This window comes from Netta rufina (assembly GCF_964035555.1).
Source record: "Netta rufina genome assembly, chromosome: 2".
Lineage (NCBI taxonomy): Eukaryota > Metazoa > Chordata > Aves > Anseriformes > Anatidae > Netta > Netta rufina.
In genome coordinates, this window is record NC_140124.1 from 10,312,716 (window position 1) to 10,332,876 (window position 20,161).

A 20,161-nucleotide genomic window follows, 5' to 3' on the forward strand; every position below is an offset into this window, starting at 1 on the left:
TACTGGGTGGCTGGAAACATACCCTGTAAACCATGCCACGGCCCGAAACACTATCTTGGGCCTGGAAAGGCAAGTGCTGTGGCGACATGGTACACCGGAGAGAATAGAGTCCGACAATGGGAGTCACTTCCGAAACAATTTGATCACTTCCTGGGCCAAGAGACATGGCATTGAATGGGTGTATCACATCCCTTATCACCCACAAGCCTCTGGGAAGGTTGAGAGGTACAATGGACTGTTAAAAACTATGCTGCGAGCATTGGGTGCTGGGACATGGAAACATTGGGATATAAATCTACCAGAGGCCACTTGGCTAGTTAACAACAGGGGGTCTGAAAACCATCCTGGTCCTGCTGAAACAAAACCCCTACACACTGTGGGAGAAGCTAAAGTCCCTGTAGTGCGTGTGGGGAAGTGGATGGGGAAGGCGGTGTGGGTTGCCCCTGCCTCGGGAAAAGGCAAACCCACTCGTGGGATTGTCTTTGCCCAAGGACCAGGGTATACCTGGTGGGTAATGCAGAAAGATGGGGATATCAAGTGTGTGCCTCAAGGAGATTTAACACTGGGAGAAAATTAATCTGTCATCCAAGTTATGTGTTGTAGGAGGACACTGCAGAACCAATGACAGGTCAACTTTGCAAGGAACCGGGCAAGTGCAACACTGATGTGAGCTAAGCTGGTGCTGGTGTCAAGAAAACCAACTTCGCCTGCCCTGAGTGACCACTTTGACAGATGAAGGCGAAACCATCAACAGTTTTTATGAGCATTTTGGGAAAAGACCTATAGAATAAAGAGAAGTACAGACATAAAAATGCTTCAATGGACAGAAAACAATGGTGATGAGAACATCTATATACTAAACTGTACCTGATTGTGACACAAATGTTATGGAATAAGGGGTGGAAGTTGTGTTGGGTCTGTCTGAGCTGGAGTCACCTTTTCCCTGCAGCAGCCCACACAGTGCTGTACTCTGCACTCGTAGCTGGAACAGCACTGATATCACTCCAGTGTTGTGTCTATTGCTGCATAGTGCTGGCACAGCATCAGGACTCCTTCCAAGCCCCCAAAAGCCAGCAGACTGGGGGTGGGCAAGTGATGGGGAGGGGACATTGCTGGGGCAGCTGACCTAAACCAACCAAAGGGATATTCCATAACACCTGATGTCACACTCAGCAATAAAAGGGGGGGCTCTCGTGGGGGAGGGGGCTGTTCCTCCTGAACAACCACTACGCGTTTGGGGCCCTGCTTCCCAGGACGTGGCCGAACACCGCTCGCTGATGGGAAGTAGAGAATAATTTTTCCTCTCTCTGTGCTTCCGCGCGGACTGATTGCTTCTTTTGTCTCTGTTTTTTTCTCCCATTCCCTTTCCCTTTAATTAAACCTTTCTTATCTCAAACCTCGAGTTCTCTGTGTTGTATTTTCTCCCCCTTCCTCTTTGAGGAGAGGGGGAGTGAGAGAGCGGTTGTGGTGGAGCTCGGCTGCCCACCTGAGTAAAACCACCACAGATGGATGGCTCGGGAGCCAAATATTGCTGTCTATGCCTGCGCAGATCAAATCAGGGAACGGGGAGGGCTGTAATCAGATCCCTCCGTGAGCTCTCTCAGTTCCTTGCATCAAACAGGTCTTGATTTCCTTGCGAACTGACTGGTTTTACATTTCTTCCTTTTCAGTCTTCATATAACCTAAACTTTCTAAATTCTGACAAGAGCAGACATCTGAATGAGTAAACAAACAAACAAAGCCCTATAAGCACCAAAAGTTAATACCTCCCCTTTTTTGGTTGTTGTTTGTTTGTTTAAAAATGAGATTATTGGGTCATATACCTCTAGTATGCCATGCAGCATAAGTCTCAGATGTTCTTGCTACTGTCCTTAAATTTGGATGTTGTTGCAAGGATCCTGTGTGGATGGACCGAAATGTGTGGTCATCAAACTGAACATTCCCCTTATAGCTCTTGTACGCGGGCTAATTCAACTGCTAGGCCTGGTGACTGACTAAAAGCAGCTGATGGAAACAGCTTTCACTGTAAAAGAAGAATTTTACAGCCCCACAGAAACAGCCGTCCTGCAGATCAAGGTCCATCAAAAGGAACCCAGGGACAGAGGAAGAGAGAAAGGGAACTAGTTTTGTTACTAAGGATGGTCACTTACTAAATAAACGACCACCCTTGGAATTTCTTTTGGTGTGAAGAAATACCACAAGCAAAATCATTTTCTATATACTGTGTACTAGGAGCGTGCAATCCCAGAGAATCGCAGAGAACAGTGTAAGAAAGGGCACTGCTTTTGTCATTCGGGATGCAAAAAGAGCCCCCACAGCAAAAGGAGCTTTTCCCTTCGTGGAGCAGTCAGTGGGTGACTTGGGGCATGCTGGCCTTAAATAGCCTGGTGCAGGAACCAGAGTCACTTTTTTTTTTTTTTTTTTTTTTTTTTAAGTACTCTTAGATTGGTCTAATTGGATTTGTACCCTCTTACAGATGCTGCATTTTTACTTCAGCTGCTATTCTGAGAAAATGAAGTTGCTAATACGTGCCTTTTTTAATAAGCACAGCAAGATTGCCGAAAGGTCAGCGCATGAAGCTGACATTTCTTGATAGTCAGCTGGTACTCAGGTACCAATTTAGGCAATTAGTAAGTACAGATTTTTATATTAAGAAACAAAGGGAAAAAAATGCCAAATTAATATTCTTCATTCACATGAACAGCACAAACAGTTGGGTTTTTAATAAATGCCCCAAAAGGCAAAGAAGCACATGGCAGTACATATGCAAAGAGCCCAAAAGGAGGCTGGGCTGGCTCTGTCCTGTATGTTCTTGGTTGTAGGCATACGGCCATACAGAATTCATGTACCTTTCCAGCAAAGATATACGTACTTAAAATGTTAGGCTTTAAAGCAAAGCATCTGTTACTGCAGCATGTAAAAATTATTAAAACCAGGACAAGGATTATTCCAGGAATAGTAAGGCGGGTGAGAAAGTGATTGAACAGAAGAGGGGAAAAGTACCTAAAAAAAAAAAAAAAAAAAAAAAAAGACTACGGTGGTCCTCTGGTAAATCATAGTGGAGAAAAAAGTTGGTAACAGCTTCTACTTCCTACAGTCATAAGCAGTAAGAAAGTGCCAGAACGACCACTGTGACACTGCTTTGAAAAAATGCTGACTAACAGAGCAGAAGGTGAATTTCCACCATTAGAGCTTCCTCAGTGCTAATGGATGTGTAATTGGTGCAGCTTTTCCAGGACCATGATGTGCAAGTAGACAAACAACCCACTGGTATTGGAGGACTATGAACAAATCTATGCCGAACAGCAAGACTTAGTAAAAAAAAATCCCACTGATTTCCAAGTAAATTGAAGCTACAATTAGAACATAATTAAAATCATGTAGCACTTGGTAGCAGCAGCACACGTGAGTTTGAATGCACAGTGATGTACAGCTGTCATTGGAGTAAACATCAAGAGGCCAAGGCAGAATTTTTTCCTTTTCCTTGGCAAGCCACAAAGTTTTTGTAGTTGGATCCGAACTTGTAGACATTTCTTAGCTAAAGAAAAAGCGTGAGGACTTCTCCTGGCATTTCTTTAGTTTATGATTTGAAGCTGTCATAGATGTAAGACTGCTGGACTTTGCTTCCCAGTCAGAAAACAGCAAATGAGCCTTGTCATCAAAAAAGGGACCAGACCCTTTACAAAAAGAGATTAAGCTTAAAACAGACACAATTAGTCTAAAGCTATTGGTTTCTTCAGTAATATTTAAACTGGATATATGTGCATGAAGGGGAGAGCTCCAGACATGCCATTTACAGGTACAACTTTGACTAGAAAATTTATTCTTCAGGCAGTTATACATATACATTAACAGTGATTGCCAGTGCAAATTGCTAAAAGGTTTTCTTAGAAAGGTTTTATCTTGTTCATATTTCAAACAGTTTTATTAGTTAAGTTCAACTTGGAACAGATCTCAGTGGGTCTGTTCCAAAACTGTGGGACCTTCTCTGACATACAGGTTGGAGAGCACAGCGAGCCAAATCTACTCTGGTTATCAGTCGTTCCGTAACAAGAAGCAAAGACCAATCCTTCTCCCCCAACAGCACTTCAAAGGCACTTTTAATCAGTAAGATAAAACAAATCTGATTTACAGGCTTCAAAACGCTAATTCAGCTTAAGAAATATACTATTTATTTATTTATATATATATATGTATATATATATAAAGATAAATACAAGGATTCAACATTTTGGCAAGATTTAGTTTGCAATGAGAACACCAAGTAAAACCTTCTTATATTGTTGTGAGATTTACCACAAAGACCCAAGGAGAAAGCACTTGACAGACTTTGGCTCACAGAATTCAAAGAAAGAACATCATTGATCGTGTTGCAGAAAGCCCTTGGCTTTTCATCTATCAGAGGAGTTATAATAGAGCCGGACTGGATCTCAGGCTGAGATCCCTACACCAGCTCCACTGCCACCACAGAACAATTTCAACACACTTGAGAACCACTTGAGTATCAGCCATGATAGAATACAGACAAAAGTTCATCTCTAAGTTTTCTTACCTTCCCTTACAGTGTCACCTCTTAAGTTCTTCAGAAGAAATCAGTCTATTTCTGATGTTGGTAGTTACCTTTATTTCTTTCAGGCTCTGGGATATTGTGTCTGTAACAGGTACTCCATAAAAAATGGAAACTGAAAAAGCAGCGCTATAGATCGAGGGAAAAAAAGGCAGTAACTTAAATTCTCTTCTAATCTAATATGAGCAAACAATGAAAGATTGAGAAGCAGAAAAAAACGAAAGTGATTTACATATTCATTAACTAATTTGTATAATCAGAAGATTTAAAAGGTCATTACCGGAACACCTGCCTGTTAACAGATGTAGAAGACTGAAGGCCAAAGAACACAGTTTTTATAAAGATGTTGATGGATAAACAGTTGGCAGATCTACAGCTACCTGCTGGGGCAGCCTTAGACTTTTTGGCTCAGGCTACCATCGTGGATAAAGTAAATCTTCTGGAATTCACATATCCATACTGACTTGCCTGTTGTAAAGCCTGACAGTTGTTTATTCAGGATTTGATTATTTTTAAATATCAACATTTCAGCTAAATATGCTTCTGTCTAGGAGTGAAATTTTATGCACTAAAAAGGTTACCAACTCCTACCACAGAAAGATGCCTGATAGATGGGAGTACAGCGCTATGCACAGATCCTAATCAAGAATAAAGAGCCTGTCTTAATTTAGCTAAATTTGCTAATTTCTGTGTCAGTGCCACTCTGTAACATTGGAGATCTCAATGAGCCATTTATATAGATACTAAATGCAAAGCATACTGCCACATTTTGAAGATAATGAAGTGTTAGATATCCAAGTTTAAGCTAGTCCCTGTATGGTCTTTACGGCCTTTGGCTGAATCATTTTCCTGGGGACACCTACTAGATCCACTTCTAAAATAGGTAAAAAAAAAAAAAAACAAAACACAAACAGTATTATGAACTTAGACATGTAATTTATAGATGCCTCAGTTAAGGCAAAATAACATTCTGCAATCAGCATTGTATGACTAGTTGTAGGAGAGCATCTGTTCACATTAAAAAGTTAGGTAACTGGCCTACATGTCTATGCTACCTGCAGCATTAATTTATAAAAATAGCCAAATGTACAGCAATTAAACTGGAAGGAAGCTCAGAAGATAATATAGTCCAACCTCCAGATCAGACAGGGTAATTTCAAAATTCTGTCATGTTCGTCAAGGCCTTGTCAGTCAAGTTCTCCTCATCTCCAAGGAAGGATCTTCCACAGTCTTTCTGGTAAACCTGTTCCTGTTCCACTTTCAGTTTCTGTTCACTTTCATCCTTTTTTCTTTCATATGTCCAAGAAGTACTTTTCTTGCTGCAGTGTGTCTGCTGCCTTATGTTTTCTTGATGCGTACCTCTAAGCAGTCTTTTCTTAATCCTCCTCATGTAGAGGAAAACAGTAAGGTTGCTCTTCTGCACTTTCTGATGCTGATATATAGAATTAGTCCACTACAGGTGAAGAAGGACTTTGTGCATGTCCAAGTTGAACTTTGAGATTTGTTGTTCCTTATGTCCAGCTTGTCAGGATTCCACTGAATCAGACAACCCTTCCCCTCAAAAATATCAACCACTGCCCCCACACGGGTGTCATCTGCCAACCGACTGAGGCAGCATTTCATTCCATTGCCCAGGCATTTAATTAAGATGTTAAGTAGCACTGGCAACAGCATCTGCCCTAAAAATTGCCACTAATCATCAGTATGACACTGTAGCACCCTTATTCTTCAAGTCTGATTGTCCAACCAGTTTTCCACCCTTCTTGTAGATCATCCATACAGCCCATCTCCCTCCAATTTGGTTACAAAAATACTACATAAGCCTTGGTGAAAAGTCCTGCGAAGAACAGAAAAAGTGACATCTGCTCTCCCTTTGTTCACAACAGGAATGAAATGAGGTTGGTCAGGAAGAATTTGCCCCTAGTGAATACATGCTGGCAATACCCAATCGCTATTTTGTCCTTCATGTGTCTCAAAATGATTTCTGTAACATCTAGGAATAGGCTTTATAATTTTCTCCAGGTCTGAGGCTATGTGCTACCTCAAGGTATAAGAATATACAATTATTATTTGTTTTATAAAAACAAAAATACTTTTTTTTTTTTTTTTACTTCCTCCCCATATGACAGTTTGATACAAAATAACCTCCTTATGAGTCTTTGAGAATCTTTACTACTACACGATTTCTATACACACTTTTGTACATTTTGCCTGCTTTAAATGTACAGAGTAACAGAAAATAGAACTCTTAATAAATTTACAAGATCATATTATGCTTTTTAACACAGTTCATCTTCCTTCCTTTAATTTTCATGACAAAAGCTTCCATGTGGTCAAGGATTCAAAATTTCATCCAAAATTTTCAGAGATGATTCATACAGGATTCTGAAACTGCATAAAAGAATGCAAAACAGGATTAGACATGCTCATACTAAGATAAATCCTCAGCTATTTGAGTCTAAGAGAAATCTAAGAGATTTCTTTGACAAGTTATTCCATATCTGCCTTTACAAAGTTAGTTTTGAAATAGTTGTTTTTCTTCAACTTACCCATTTTTCTACTGACCATTTCTAGCTCTACTGAAATCTAGAGAGAATCAGTTTAATTTACTACGTGAATTCAAGCACATTTTCAAATATTTAATCATCTGTATTTCATGTGTATTTAAAAGCACAACTAATTTTTTTCACAGCATTTTCACAACATTTTACATTTTTTAAAACATAGTCAAATCCTTTACTGCTAGTTTATAATAAGCTGTTTTTCAGTCTTCTACTTTTTTTCTTTCACCCTCATTCTTTGGTCTTCATAATTTTTCTTCTCAACTCAGTAATTTTTTTCCAAGCCTGAGCTTTCTGTCTTATCCTTATTAACTACATGCTTCAGCTGCTTGTAGATCCATCTTAGTCACTTTCTTACTCTTTTGTTTCACATTACTCCCTAAATGGTCTCAAAGGTCAGCTTTGAAATTTCCGTTTGGAAGGCCCTTTTTATTTTCTTGCACCCCCAGAAATTGTCACTCACCAAGCCTTTGCAGGTGCATTCTCACACAACTTCTCCTAATACTGCTCTAAGACATCCTCAAAAAGCAGAACAACTGTGGTCTTCTGCCAAAATATTATTTTATTATTATTCATCGTAAAGCACTATAAACTTTATTCTTCGTGTTATTTTTGTAAAAGATTCTGCCACCTGTATTTCTCTCTCTCTCTCTCTCTTTTTTTTTTTTTTTTTTTTTTTTTTAATTACAGTCCTATACCGATGGCCTGGAATAAGCAAGGTTAGTCAGACATTAATCATGCTGAGTTAGGGCATTCATCAAGGAGACACCAAGACTATAAATACAACAAGAAGCCGTATTTTCTTAACAGTGTATTTGATGCCAGGTCTTCCTGAATTCAGATTGCCATGGTTGTGTCACATACTCTTCCTCTATAATGCTAACAGTCTTCAAGCCATAATCAATCTCTACTGACAAAATAACATAGTGTACTAATTTTATAGCACATTTTAATAATTAGTTAGTTATTGTAATAATTAATAATTTTATATGACCACAGTGGTCATATACACGATGTTACTTTGTATAATTTTTATTTTATTACAATCTAAGGCTAACAGAATAATACTTCTGTAAAGTTGGTCCATTTATCAACACCACACTGGCCAAGCTGCAGACAATAAGCTATGATTCAGGATAACCGTAAGCCTCCCCAAACAAATTTAAGCTAATTTTACTAGGTACCACTACAGTGAACGTGCTGATAGGAGGCAGACAAGCCATACACAAAGTTATGTCACAAAACAATGCAAGAATCAGTATTTATAGATGCAATGAGAGCGCAATAAAGAGTTTTGGAAGCTACTTAAATGATAATATTAAGAAATATCTTTCAGCACGTCCATTAGCTCAGTTTAAATTCTAGTGCCTACCTACTAAGATGCTAAATACAGAATATCAAGAAAAAGGTGTTATTTTATAGCACGTTTGTTTCACAGAGCATGGAATACTTCTCTAGCCTCCAAATCACTGCACTGGAAGCTTTAGTAGCTTTTTTTTTTTTCTAGAAATAAATACTTGCATTTTATAAACTAAATTAATGTCTGTGGCATTACTCTTGAGGAAATTCTCTCAATATACAATATGCTGTCCAGAATTTTAAAGTGCGATGAGCAGCAACTTTAGACCCACAGGGCCTTTTTAAACTGCTAGCTCAGCTTGAAGAGGAAAGACTAAATTACAATGAAAAATTTTGCTTCTAAATTAGTATAACAACTCCTTGTTTAATGGCAGCATTTTAAGTACTCCACCGGACGGGAGTTTTACTTATTTATTTCGTTGCTACTATGTAATAGATGACTGCTACGTTAAATTTAAGATGCTGGCACAGAATGCCAAGTCTCTTGGGAAATTAAAGAATATCACTGTTTCGTGGTATACCTGGGTATTAAAAAGAAATAATCCATCAGAGTTGCTGTGAGGTAATGTATTCAGAAGTAAGAAGCAATAATACCTTAAAGTATGAATTAAAAACACAGTAATATGTTTTAGCATGCATCAGTGCAACATTGTGCCTGTCAAGATTATGGTCAAAGCAATTACCTGACATCTAACTTGCAGCATACCATAATTAACATTTAGGGGCTTGCTAAGTAGAGTGGAAAAAGACAATGATAAAATCATTTACAAACAACAGTGCACATTTCAGACTGTATATAATCACCTTTTAGCTATACATTAGCACACTAGTACTAGAGCACTAAAAATAAGTGTCTTCAGACAGTAGCAGCCCAGCCTGTCCCAGCAGAACACCTATCTGAGAAAGGCACTAATAATTAATCAAATTTAACACAAATACACTAATAATTAATCAAGGAAAATCTAATCATTAAAGAACTTCCTCTTAACCTTTTCCTACACGAATTGGGGAGAGAAGGGAGGAAAAAACCCACTAACCTCACAACATATTTGTGGGAGTTCTTGAATTCTATAATCCTCCCAAGATCAGAAACAATCACACAGCTCTGCAGAGTTTTGTTAGCATACTGTAATTCTGATTTGGGTTACAAATACTTCTCACCATCATGCTCATATTCCTAACCTTTTAATTTTATCTACAGCTATCTCTTGTTTTTGTATGATACAAAGGGAGTCATTCATATATCACAGAACTAAAGCACTGTGTAGCATCTTATACTCTTCATCTGTCCCAGCTTGTAGGATGATTTGTCCCTGTTCACTGGGCAGAGATGTTCATATGGATCCACAAAGCAATTATCTGTGTTCTTACTGGAATTTATAGTCAGTAGTGCACTCAAGTGGTAGCAATTATTCATTTTAATGCGCCTATTTATTTAATCATGTTAAGATTTGCTTTAAATTCTCAGCCACTGTCTTGATTAAAAGAATTGCATAACCGAATCATGATACTCTGCTGTTCACCTTTCTTTTCCAGATCATAATTATCATTTTTAAAAATATTCTGGTAGAACACTTGGCAACCCAGCACTAAATGACTCAACGAAAAAAAATAGTTTATTTTTGCTTGATTTTGTTTCTAAGCTAAGTCCCAACCAAAAGAGCTTTGTTCACAGCCCAGTAACTAATTAAAACAAGCCACCCAGGAAGCAGAGTCACTTTGATGAAGTTTTAGAAATCTAACTATGCAGTGATTATTTATCTACTTATTTATTTTTGTTTTCATCAATTTTATGTTACACAAACACAATGTCCTCTGCAGAAGTCACTCTTAAAATCTGGATAGCAATATTTCTGTTTTCTGGTTACTTAGGTCAGACAGAATAGGGAATAATGGGTTGACTTTTATTTATTTATTTATTTTTACTTCCTTTTTTTTTTTTTTAATAAATCTGTTTGTTTTGATTGCATATAACTGAGGTAGATCATATCACAAAACTTTCTGGTCTATTTCTTAAGATTATATATACCATTTAAAGAACTACATAACACCCCTTAGGCTCTGATATAATAGCAGATTTAAATGAGCAAGTAAATGTTTTGTTAGCAAAAAAGCTACTGCTGTACTTCCTGCACTTCTGAATCACATCTAAATGCGTATTTACTGCACAGCCCTTTAAAAGTTCTACCACTGCCAGAACAAGGTAGTTGTAGCTGTTGGGCTTCTTGACAGAACTCAAGTGCAAATTCTAAGGATTTAAATAGAAAGAAATAGAGCCTATGTGGTCCCCTCAGTAAATCACCTGCTTTTTCATACAGTAGCTTCTCATAACTTTAATATTAACTTTAAATGAAGGACACAAGTTCAGTCACAGCAGAGCTGAGGAAGGTCTCTGTCTTGTCACAAAGCAACGTGCCTCAGGCCAATGATCCACCAGAAGAATGTGGTGTGTTTATGTTTGAAGGGCCATGCATGAAATGGTTAAATAAAATTATGAATTATTTATTGATTGATTGATTTCAACAGCCTCCTCCTGTTCAGGACGTGGTGCATTGCTAGCTCCTTTAGGTATGGATGAGTGTCCATAACCAATTTGGTTCTTTATCTAGTTATCCCTATACCAATTTGTTGAATATCTTGGAGAATTATTTTCCACAAAATAAGTTATCTGTTTTGTTATTCAAGAGTAGGAGAGAGAGAAAAAAACATTATGTAAAGAAATCAGTTATCCTTCCTGCAGCGTGCCTACCCTTCTCTACTAACCCTACCAACCAGGAGACACAGGGAACTATAACTTAGTTTCTGAAGTACTTAAAAATGTGTTACATTATTTAAATTCCAGTAGTCTTTTCTTCACAGTCTGTTTGTGCTTCTTAACGTCTACACTGCATGTTTTCTATTTCCACAGGCGGTTCAATAAACAAGACAGAGATCAAATGTTAAAATTTTATTTTAGACTTGAACAATTCTGAAACATTTGAGGCTAAATTATTCATAATTGTCTGCCTGAGGCGGGTCTGCAATAAATGCTTGCAAATGCAACTTAGTCAATAACATTCAAGAAACCACCCAAAAAAATCATCCCAAAAAATCTAAAAGTCAACCACATGTAAAACAGAAATCTTAAAAATGACCAAAATAAAATCAACTGTGGAAAGGTTTGAAAGTCACTGTTATATTCACTTAAATGTATAACATCTGCATATGTGTTCATCGATACACCTACTACCAAGAGCCATGAGAAAAATCTTCTACTAGTAAGAAACCTTAAATAGACTACTTGGTTTGTCCTACACCTGCTGCAAACAAAACTGAGTTTGAGTTCTGTGGTATAACAGGATGAAGTCATAATGCATTCAAATTAAATGCAAAAAAAATCTACCCCAAAATATGTAAAGATTACAATCACAGCAAATGTACTGGCAGGAAATTTAATACTGTGCTGAGCTCAATATCTCAAGATTTTTACTCACTATTTTAAACCTTGCAATCATTCAGAATGCTCCAACTGTATTACCTAAGTATAGAACACAGCCATTTACTGCAGAGACGGTATAGGGGAGTTTAGTGTTCATTTCCCGTAGCACATTTACCTTTCTGTATTGCTAGATTCTTCTGTGGCAGTTTCCTTGTATGTTATCAGCTTTCTTTGAATGACAGGTGCAATATCCTTTAGAAGTGAAGCTCTGTGCTTACCTATTTGAAATATGATTATGTTGAAAAGTTGGACAAAAATAATGCTTTATCAAAAAATAAACTTGTGTATTTTCATAGACTATCTTTTTAACACTAAAGATTCTTCAATTAAAGATTAGATATGACATATGACATCAGATTTTCACTGCCCTGGATTAATTACTGTGTGTTTCAGCAAACCAGAATAAGGAGATGGACCATATGAATTAGCAGATAAATGTATTTTTAAATTCACTGCAAAGATTGAAAGTCCTAAGCTTAACAACATCATGTACAAGTGATATGTCCTTAAATTCTTTAGAAAAATGGAAACTTAACAGGATGAGGAAAAGTGCCTGTTGAATTGTATAAGAACTTGGCTTTTAAAGAGCAGCATAGCAAAAAAAGAAAAATTATTGTACAAAAAGAGTTTGACTGACCTTTAATTATAATCACAATGCAGACCATAGCTGTAAGACTAAAAATCTCTTCAACTTCTTTGGAGAGAATGCATTCCATTAATTCATTTAAAAATGACCTAAAGAAAAAACAAAGGAAATATACTTAATAAATAATATTTCCTTCAAAACAGAACAGAAAACAACAAGCTTGTGACTACGTTACCCTGCCACCATAGCTTCAAAGATACCATGCAGGATAAAGGATATTTATTGGGTGACTGAAAATTGCATGCTTGCCCTAGAACTATAAGAATATTTGAGTTAGCAGAATGGTAAATTGTTTGGGAAGAAAAAGTTTGTACACAGAATAAGTTTTTATGAGAAATGAAGAGCTCGTGGAGTACTTTAGGAAGGATAATCTGAAAAAGGTACTAGATTTACTGGAATTTAACTTATGCAATTTGTAGTGAAGTTTCTAATTTCAATTTCTACTGAAGTTTAAAATATATTTATATGGCTCCAGTGTATTATTAGTAACAACTCATGCCCTTAAATCTATTTCTATTTGTAGCTTAATTAGAACCTGGAGTTCAGTTGATATTTTAGTCTAAAACATGTATGTCATAAAAACAAAATGGAAACGTTTCCAATTCAAGAAGCAGCACTGAAGAACATTTATAGCTGAATATAGCCCTGAAACACTTTCCAACTACATTTTAGATATCAAAAGCATGGACACACTAACAACTTTTCATTGTGAAGCTTGAGATAAATACTAACAATACAATCAAATGTTAAGATGCAAAAAAGCGTCTTAAGATCTTCACTTTTAGCAAGAGATGATAGTATTACCAGGGAACTTCAGTAATATTTGAGGAGAATATATTAAGAGAAATGAAAGAACGGAGTCAAGAAAGAGGTCTGTTTCTCTAGTCAAATGCAAGGGTGAACATTTTCAAGACAGTTTCAAATTTAATGGCTCTTCCTTTTAGCATTTCAGCACAATAGAGCCCTTAAGTATGTCATTAACAAAAGAACCAATCTCCACTAATGATTCAGTGAATAAAATTTTGAAGCAAAGTTTGAGCTTCTATAAAGATCAGAGAACGATGACACCACTTTAAGCTCTGAAATCAGTATTCATGAAGCTGCTGGTGTAATGTATAGCTTTATTGTATCATTGTGGAATAAACTGACCAAGTGTCAATTCCATTTCATATCACCCTTAAATTGCTGACTGATAGGATTCTGCCTGGAGTTTTCATTTTGTTACCACACTGCTTACTTTAGTAAACACAGTCTTTAGTTCCATGAAGGAACTTTATAATAGTATTAACCTGTAATAAGACTCACTGCAGAGACAGCACAGCTGCCTCCCCAGCACAGGAGTCACAAGCTGCCTACCACCACAGGAGTCACAAGAGCCTACAAGCAGAGATAAAATAAGAATATTTCAGAACAAGAAGCTATTTCGGAATACACATATATAAGAGAGGTAAGTAATTGGTTCCTACACGGATAGTTTCCTACTAAAGAAAAGGACATTTGCTGAACTGTCAGATACTGCTAAGTGACAATATTATCACTGGTAGGAAGACTGAAATTAAAAGTTTTAAATTAAAATTTAAAATTTAAATTAAATGTAAGTGAAATTAAAAGTACACAAGACTGAGTCATTAGTAACTGAAAACATAACAGACACTGCGGAATCTGGTGCAAAACGATTGCTTGTCCACAAATTACAAGTTTGCATCAGATTCTGTAATGTTAAAGGCTTCTGCTTTGGACAAATTAATGGAGAAACATTTACCTGACCACATTAACTGTCTTCATAATTATGGTCATTAAACTGCTTGAAAGAGGTGGAAGGTCTGAAACAGTCTTTGGTATAGTTAAGTCTCTTTCACTGGAAGCCTAAAAAAAAGAAACAAATCAACTTCTGCAAATGAAGAACTATATGTTTGCAGAAAATATCCTGGCAAATCTATACTTCAGTGATTATGCTAACCAAGACATATCCTTAAATAATTAAAGAAACATTCACACGTATTCTTTGAGCACCCTTAAAAAACGCGTAGTCCAAATTAACAAAACGATTTTAAATTAGAAAGGCTAAAACTAAAACAAATAAACAGAATTTTTACCAAGGGAAATGTTTATTACTAGTTACTATTTGTAAAGGCATAGCACACTAAACAGAAATTAATGTCTTTTTTGTCTCCAAGTTTAAGTATGCATACATCATTTCTAAATATAACCTAGATAACAGCGATTCCCTGATTCCCTGTGTTAGGTCTTTTTGGTATCAGGTTCTGAATAGTATGGCAATGGTAAAGTTTCCTGTTTGTTCCATACCAAAACACACAAAATCATTATCTGCAGTAGAAAAAACACACTTTCCGAATGCAGCTCTATTATTCTAACATTAAGTTTAAGAAGAAGTCAGTGTAAAAAAGAGTCAGCATTAACTTTACCTTTTGTAACGCATAATTTATCTCCGCTACTATTGCATCTAGGAGAGTAGAGAGCACACCTTGGTGAACTGCCGGGCAAGATGAACGCCAGTACTGGACTGCATATATGAATTCTCCAAGAGGCATTTGAATAGAGCGAATTAACTAAAACAGAAGAAAAACTGCTCTTTGAGATTGCTTGAGTATAATTAAAATATTTCAGCAAACTGTTTTCTGCAAAGTGCAGATCACACCTTGAAAGCTATTGTGGTATTTCATTCACCAGGTATCAGAGAGGAAATCAGCAATGCGTGGAAAGTTTGCTCATAAGTTTGAAAGAAACAAACAAAACAACAGTTGAACCAAAAAAGAACTTTTTTTCAGAAGTCCTGGAAAGCAGATCATCGTATTTGCCAGTTATCCACCTGTCTCACTACTATCTAGTCTCTGTTAATAAAAATACAAGAAGCTAACTTTTCTGAGAAGACAGGACAGTCAGAAGAACTCTGGGACATGACCCGTATATTGAAGCTGATACAATTCAAGCTGAAACAAATAAATAATATAGGTATATTTTTTTCCCTCTGTCAAGATCATAACATATAGAATTAAATTCTTTGCTCTGGAATGAGAAAATTCATTTTAATTGCAGATAAGGTTATTAATCTACGAGTACTAGGGTAGTTCAAGAACAGTTGCAAGAGAATGTCTTGTTCTTTATTTTACTAGTTTTTCTGTTGCTACAAGACCAATAGCAGTTTTAAGAAAAAAAAAAAAAAACACTGGAAATGAGGAAACCTAGAATAATATTAGAAAAAATAACCAAAAATCTAATTATATATTGAATGGGACAATAACCTCAAAGTAACCAAGTGTAACACCACTTCACATTTGAGTAAAAAGTATGAATTCATCTAGAGGTAGGTAGAAAATTTTAAGCATAATACCTGAATCCCTTCTTCCAGCTGTTTCTTGAGTCTGCATGAGACACATTCTAAAATTTTCTGGAAGACAGTCTGTACAGCATGGAGAAGACTTTCCACTTCATGTGTCTCAGTGTTTTGAGTCAAAGAAGCTTCAGTAATTTCTTTTAGAACACAGAGTAACACTGGAGTACAAAAGCCACCTCTCTCTAGAGAAAGAGATGAATACAACAATATGAAAATTGTTATGAGATATTCTCCAGGTACAAGCTCAGAATGAAAACTCTGCTATATACCATAAACAGCGATAGTTTCCAAGTCTCGACAACACATATAGTTTCTGAGCACCTTTAGCTGAAATTTTCATACAGTTCAATCAATATTTCAAGTATAAACCCAGTGTCCCTTCCAAAAATTCTTGAAGCATGGAGATTAAGATTGTAGATTTCTTCAGGAGCACTATTTTAGTGCTACAACGTTGTCTCCTAAGGCATACTGAGAATAAATTTTGTGATACACACAGAATCACAGAGTGGTTTGGGTTTGAAGGGATATTAAAGATCATCTAATTCCAACACCCTGCATTGGGCAAGGGCACGTCTCACCAGACCAGGCTGCCAAAAGCCCCATCCAGCCTGGCCTTTATTATTAACATTTATATAAAATATGTGTATGTATATAATTTGTATATCAAATAGCAGTAACTGAAATGTAACAGCAAGTTAAGCGACATTAGTTATCAACAGTGTCCTGACTCTGGACTGCTTCTCTGCTTGTTTTCTGTTTTCTGAAAAGCTGCTGTTACTTCTGACATTGATTATTGATGCTAACATAATCTGTAAATACCATGTTTTGAGAAACAGACTCCAAAATGCAAATAGCAACAGTTCTGTTAATACAAAAAAAGTCATCTAAGCATGTATAGAGATGCTAACATTAGCACAAAATACCATACCTGTTTGTATAACTGCAAGTGCTATATCTAAAAGGTATGCTTGAAATTTAAAATTTCCAAGGCCAACCATTATTAGATCTTTACACACTGTCAGGTAGTCCTGGAAAAGAGATGCAAAAATGTATCAGAAAAGAAAAATATATATATATGTTTAAAGCAACAGTTCAGTAGTAGTGAAAAGTAGTAAAAATATCAAATCAAAGGAATCATTTAATTATATTTTACATATTGAAATTAGATAAGGGATGGGATGGGGGAAAGTCTTCAAAGAAATCTTCACAGTACTAGCATTTTGTGAGACATTATATTAGATTAATACGTATAAACTCGTAGGTGTTTATCCATTTTCACTTTCACATTGCAGAAGAGAAAAAGTAATACATGTATTAAGAATTCCTGCCTCACAGGACATCAGCTTTTCCTCGACAGAGGTAGTTCATAGCTCCACAGTCCAGCAGAATAAGCATCTGTCTATCCTTTCGTGAAGGTAAAAATACTACTTAGTGGACAAATATACTTAAAAATGCAAATGATGGGATCCAGTGGTAAATGCGCTACCACACAAGGTTATTATATAGGTATAAAAATCCTGATATATATTTTTATGTTCTGGGACACTCCTATGTATGGACAGGAATACAGAAGTAGCATCATCTTCATTTTTGACACCAGCTGTAACATGTAAAAGGTCAAATGCAGTGTATGAGAGCAGACCAGTGTTATTGTTAAAGAATCCATCCCTTTGTTTCTTGTTTCCATTTTTAACACAATCCTGTGTTCTCAACTAAATTTGAAAGTAACTCAGAGTAGGTGCACCAGATATGTTCTCAACCTTTGATAAGCAGGAGTTCTAAAGACTGTTCCAAACACTTTGCTCTTTCTTCCAAAGAAAAATGTTTCTCAAAAAGCAGTAAATCCTCTGTCTTTTTCACTCAGGCTTTAGATCAGAAGCACTGACACTGAGCATTTACCCAGACCTCTCTAACAATCTTGAATTGCAAAATTAAAAAGGGCATAGTAAAAGAGCATTTTCCTGCACAGACACACACATGTTACATGGTAAGACTAGAATACTAATGCAGACAGCATAGGGAATTTCTAACCAGTCTATGTTCAGGTTAGTTGAGTCACTCAAGGACACGGATTGCAATTAAAGTTAGTCCAAATCCTTCCCTTGATCAAAATCTGAAAAGAACCATAGCTCAATGGTAAAATCCACACTGGGTTAAGTAATACATCAGAGAAATATAACAGAAGACTATTCAAAACTAGCTTAAGCATTATCTTATCAAATGTTTTCTGTGAAGGGTAATTGAAGATAAGGGATACAGAACAATATTGTCAAGAGACAAAAAGCCTGTGGGATGATCCAAAACCCTTTCTTTGTCCCTAGGAACTGAAGGAACACTCTGATGGCTGTACTAAAGGAAAAAGGAAAATCTTGGCACCAAGAATAACCGAGTAACAATGGTTTGGTAAACCCACATGACACGAAGAGACATGCTGGAATGTCACAATATGGTCTCAACAAACGAGCAGTCTAAATACAGTGACCCTCCAATGAGTCCCTGCCCATGACAGCAAGTGCAAAATTTAGGAAGGAAGGAAAGAAACAAGCAAGCAAATATTATTAGATCTAAATCCTATCTCTCACAATCACACCACCTTCCTTGCCCTTTAAGTCATCTTCTGTTGTGATCCAAAAGCTCCACTTTATTATGCCACATAAAATTGCCACATATACAACTTATAAATCAAGCTGTTGCCAATCCAATAAGAGACCTCTAACCTGGATAATTAATTGAGAAACATTACTCTGTTTTGAAATGCCGTCCTCTTGATCAGTTGCTAACAAACAAGGTACAACTTGACTTTCTATCCAATCACCTGTCTCCTTCAGAATTGACAGGTAATCTTTTCCGTCTTCAGAAAACTGAAAAAAAATAAACAAAACACAATAGAAGTTTATCATTTTTCTAATTTCAATTCTTTTGGTATTTCCTTATACTGCCAGCTGTAACTCCAGCTACTGCGAAATGTTATTCTGAAAAGATATAACCATACCTTGTTTTGAAGATGAATACTCAACCTGCAACATAGGCTGAAGGCTCTTAAGGCAGTTGTTTGATTGCAGCCAACAGAACTTGCATCAGTTGCTTTCAGAATTGAGTCAAGAACTTCCTGAAATATTACAGTTTACATGAGATTTTCCAGAAAGTCCTTTCAAACGTTTATTCTCTTTTTCTCAACAGCTTTAAACAAAATATTTTAAAGTAAGAAAAAAAAAAAAAAAACAATAAAACAAAAAGGTATAATTTCACTTTCATTTTGCAACACTAGAATGGATTTTCAGACTATTCCGTACATTGTAAAAGTCAGGTCTCTTAAAAATGCTCAACACTAGATCACAAAAGTTGAAGACACCTAAAAACAATAAGGCAGTTAAAATCTGCCACCTATAAACAATTTTGAACTAATGTACTTCTAGTTTCAAATATTTGTCTGAAGTACAGATAAAAAGGAAAACCTTTTTATAAAGGAGAAGAAGGTAGAAGTGAAGCTTATTTATTTATTGTTGCAGAAGTTTAACTTGAGTAAGACAATATATGTTATGATATGAAGCACTCTTTTATAAGCATTCTTTAAAGGTACAATACCTTTGCAGCTCTCAAAATTTTGTAAAGCTGGCTCAGCTTCTTTTTAGGTGCAGAGAGTAGGCAACCACGATTAACAGGATGAGTCAGTAAATATTCAATGTAATCAAGCGCTAATTCTGGCTTTGATTCCTGTGTTACATGGATACGTACTCGCCGTTCAGATGTTTTAAGACTCTAAATGAGGATGAAGCACAAAACCAGTACAATGATGTTAGTATTTTAATTCTGAAGGAGGAAAACATAGCACTGAAGAAGCTCTTTCTTAAGAAAAAAAAAAAAAGCACAATAAATTTATGTATTCTTATAACTCCTTGATGTATGCACACCTTTCTTGGGGTTAACATGTCTGACAACCAATCACCGGCTAATTCCATAATGTGTCCCACTTGTCCCCAGTGACACACGCAGTCTATCAGGGTAGAGTATTTGCTTTCATCAGCTCCACTGTCAACATTTCTGAGTTTGGAGATCACACCACAGCTTAGAAGAAGGAAAGGAAAAAAAAAAAAAAAAAGAAAAAAGGAAAAAGATATGTTAGTTTTACAGCCATTAGTGCAGAAATAACCCAAAGATAATCAATCAATATAATACCAAAAAAACATACCACGTA

At 36.4% G+C, this 20,161-nt stretch overlaps 1 protein-coding gene across 1 annotated transcript in view; it reads right to left on the bottom strand.

Annotated features, from left to right (window-relative positions):
- Positions 1-6,900: 6,900 nt before the first annotated feature.
- The window catches only part of NCAPG2 (non-SMC condensin II complex subunit G2), a gene marked incomplete at both ends in the record, with an annotated part of 41,274 nt that continues 28,013 nt past the window's right edge, over positions 6,901-20,161 (bottom strand). The window contains 11 exons of the mRNA XM_084281362.1: positions 6,901-6,952; positions 12,081-12,183; positions 12,603-12,700; positions 14,374-14,477; positions 15,038-15,181; positions 15,964-16,148; positions 16,895-16,994; positions 18,684-18,827; positions 18,959-19,075; positions 19,552-19,725; positions 19,878-20,031. Coding sequence (XP_084137488.1) covers positions 6,901-6,952; positions 12,081-12,183; positions 12,603-12,700; positions 14,374-14,477; positions 15,038-15,181; positions 15,964-16,148; positions 16,895-16,994; positions 18,684-18,827; positions 18,959-19,075; positions 19,552-19,725; positions 19,878-20,031 — 1,375 coding nt within the window. The remainder of the gene's footprint in view (positions 6,953-12,080; positions 12,184-12,602; positions 12,701-14,373; positions 14,478-15,037; positions 15,182-15,963; positions 16,149-16,894; positions 16,995-18,683; positions 18,828-18,958; positions 19,076-19,551; positions 19,726-19,877; positions 20,032-20,161) is intronic.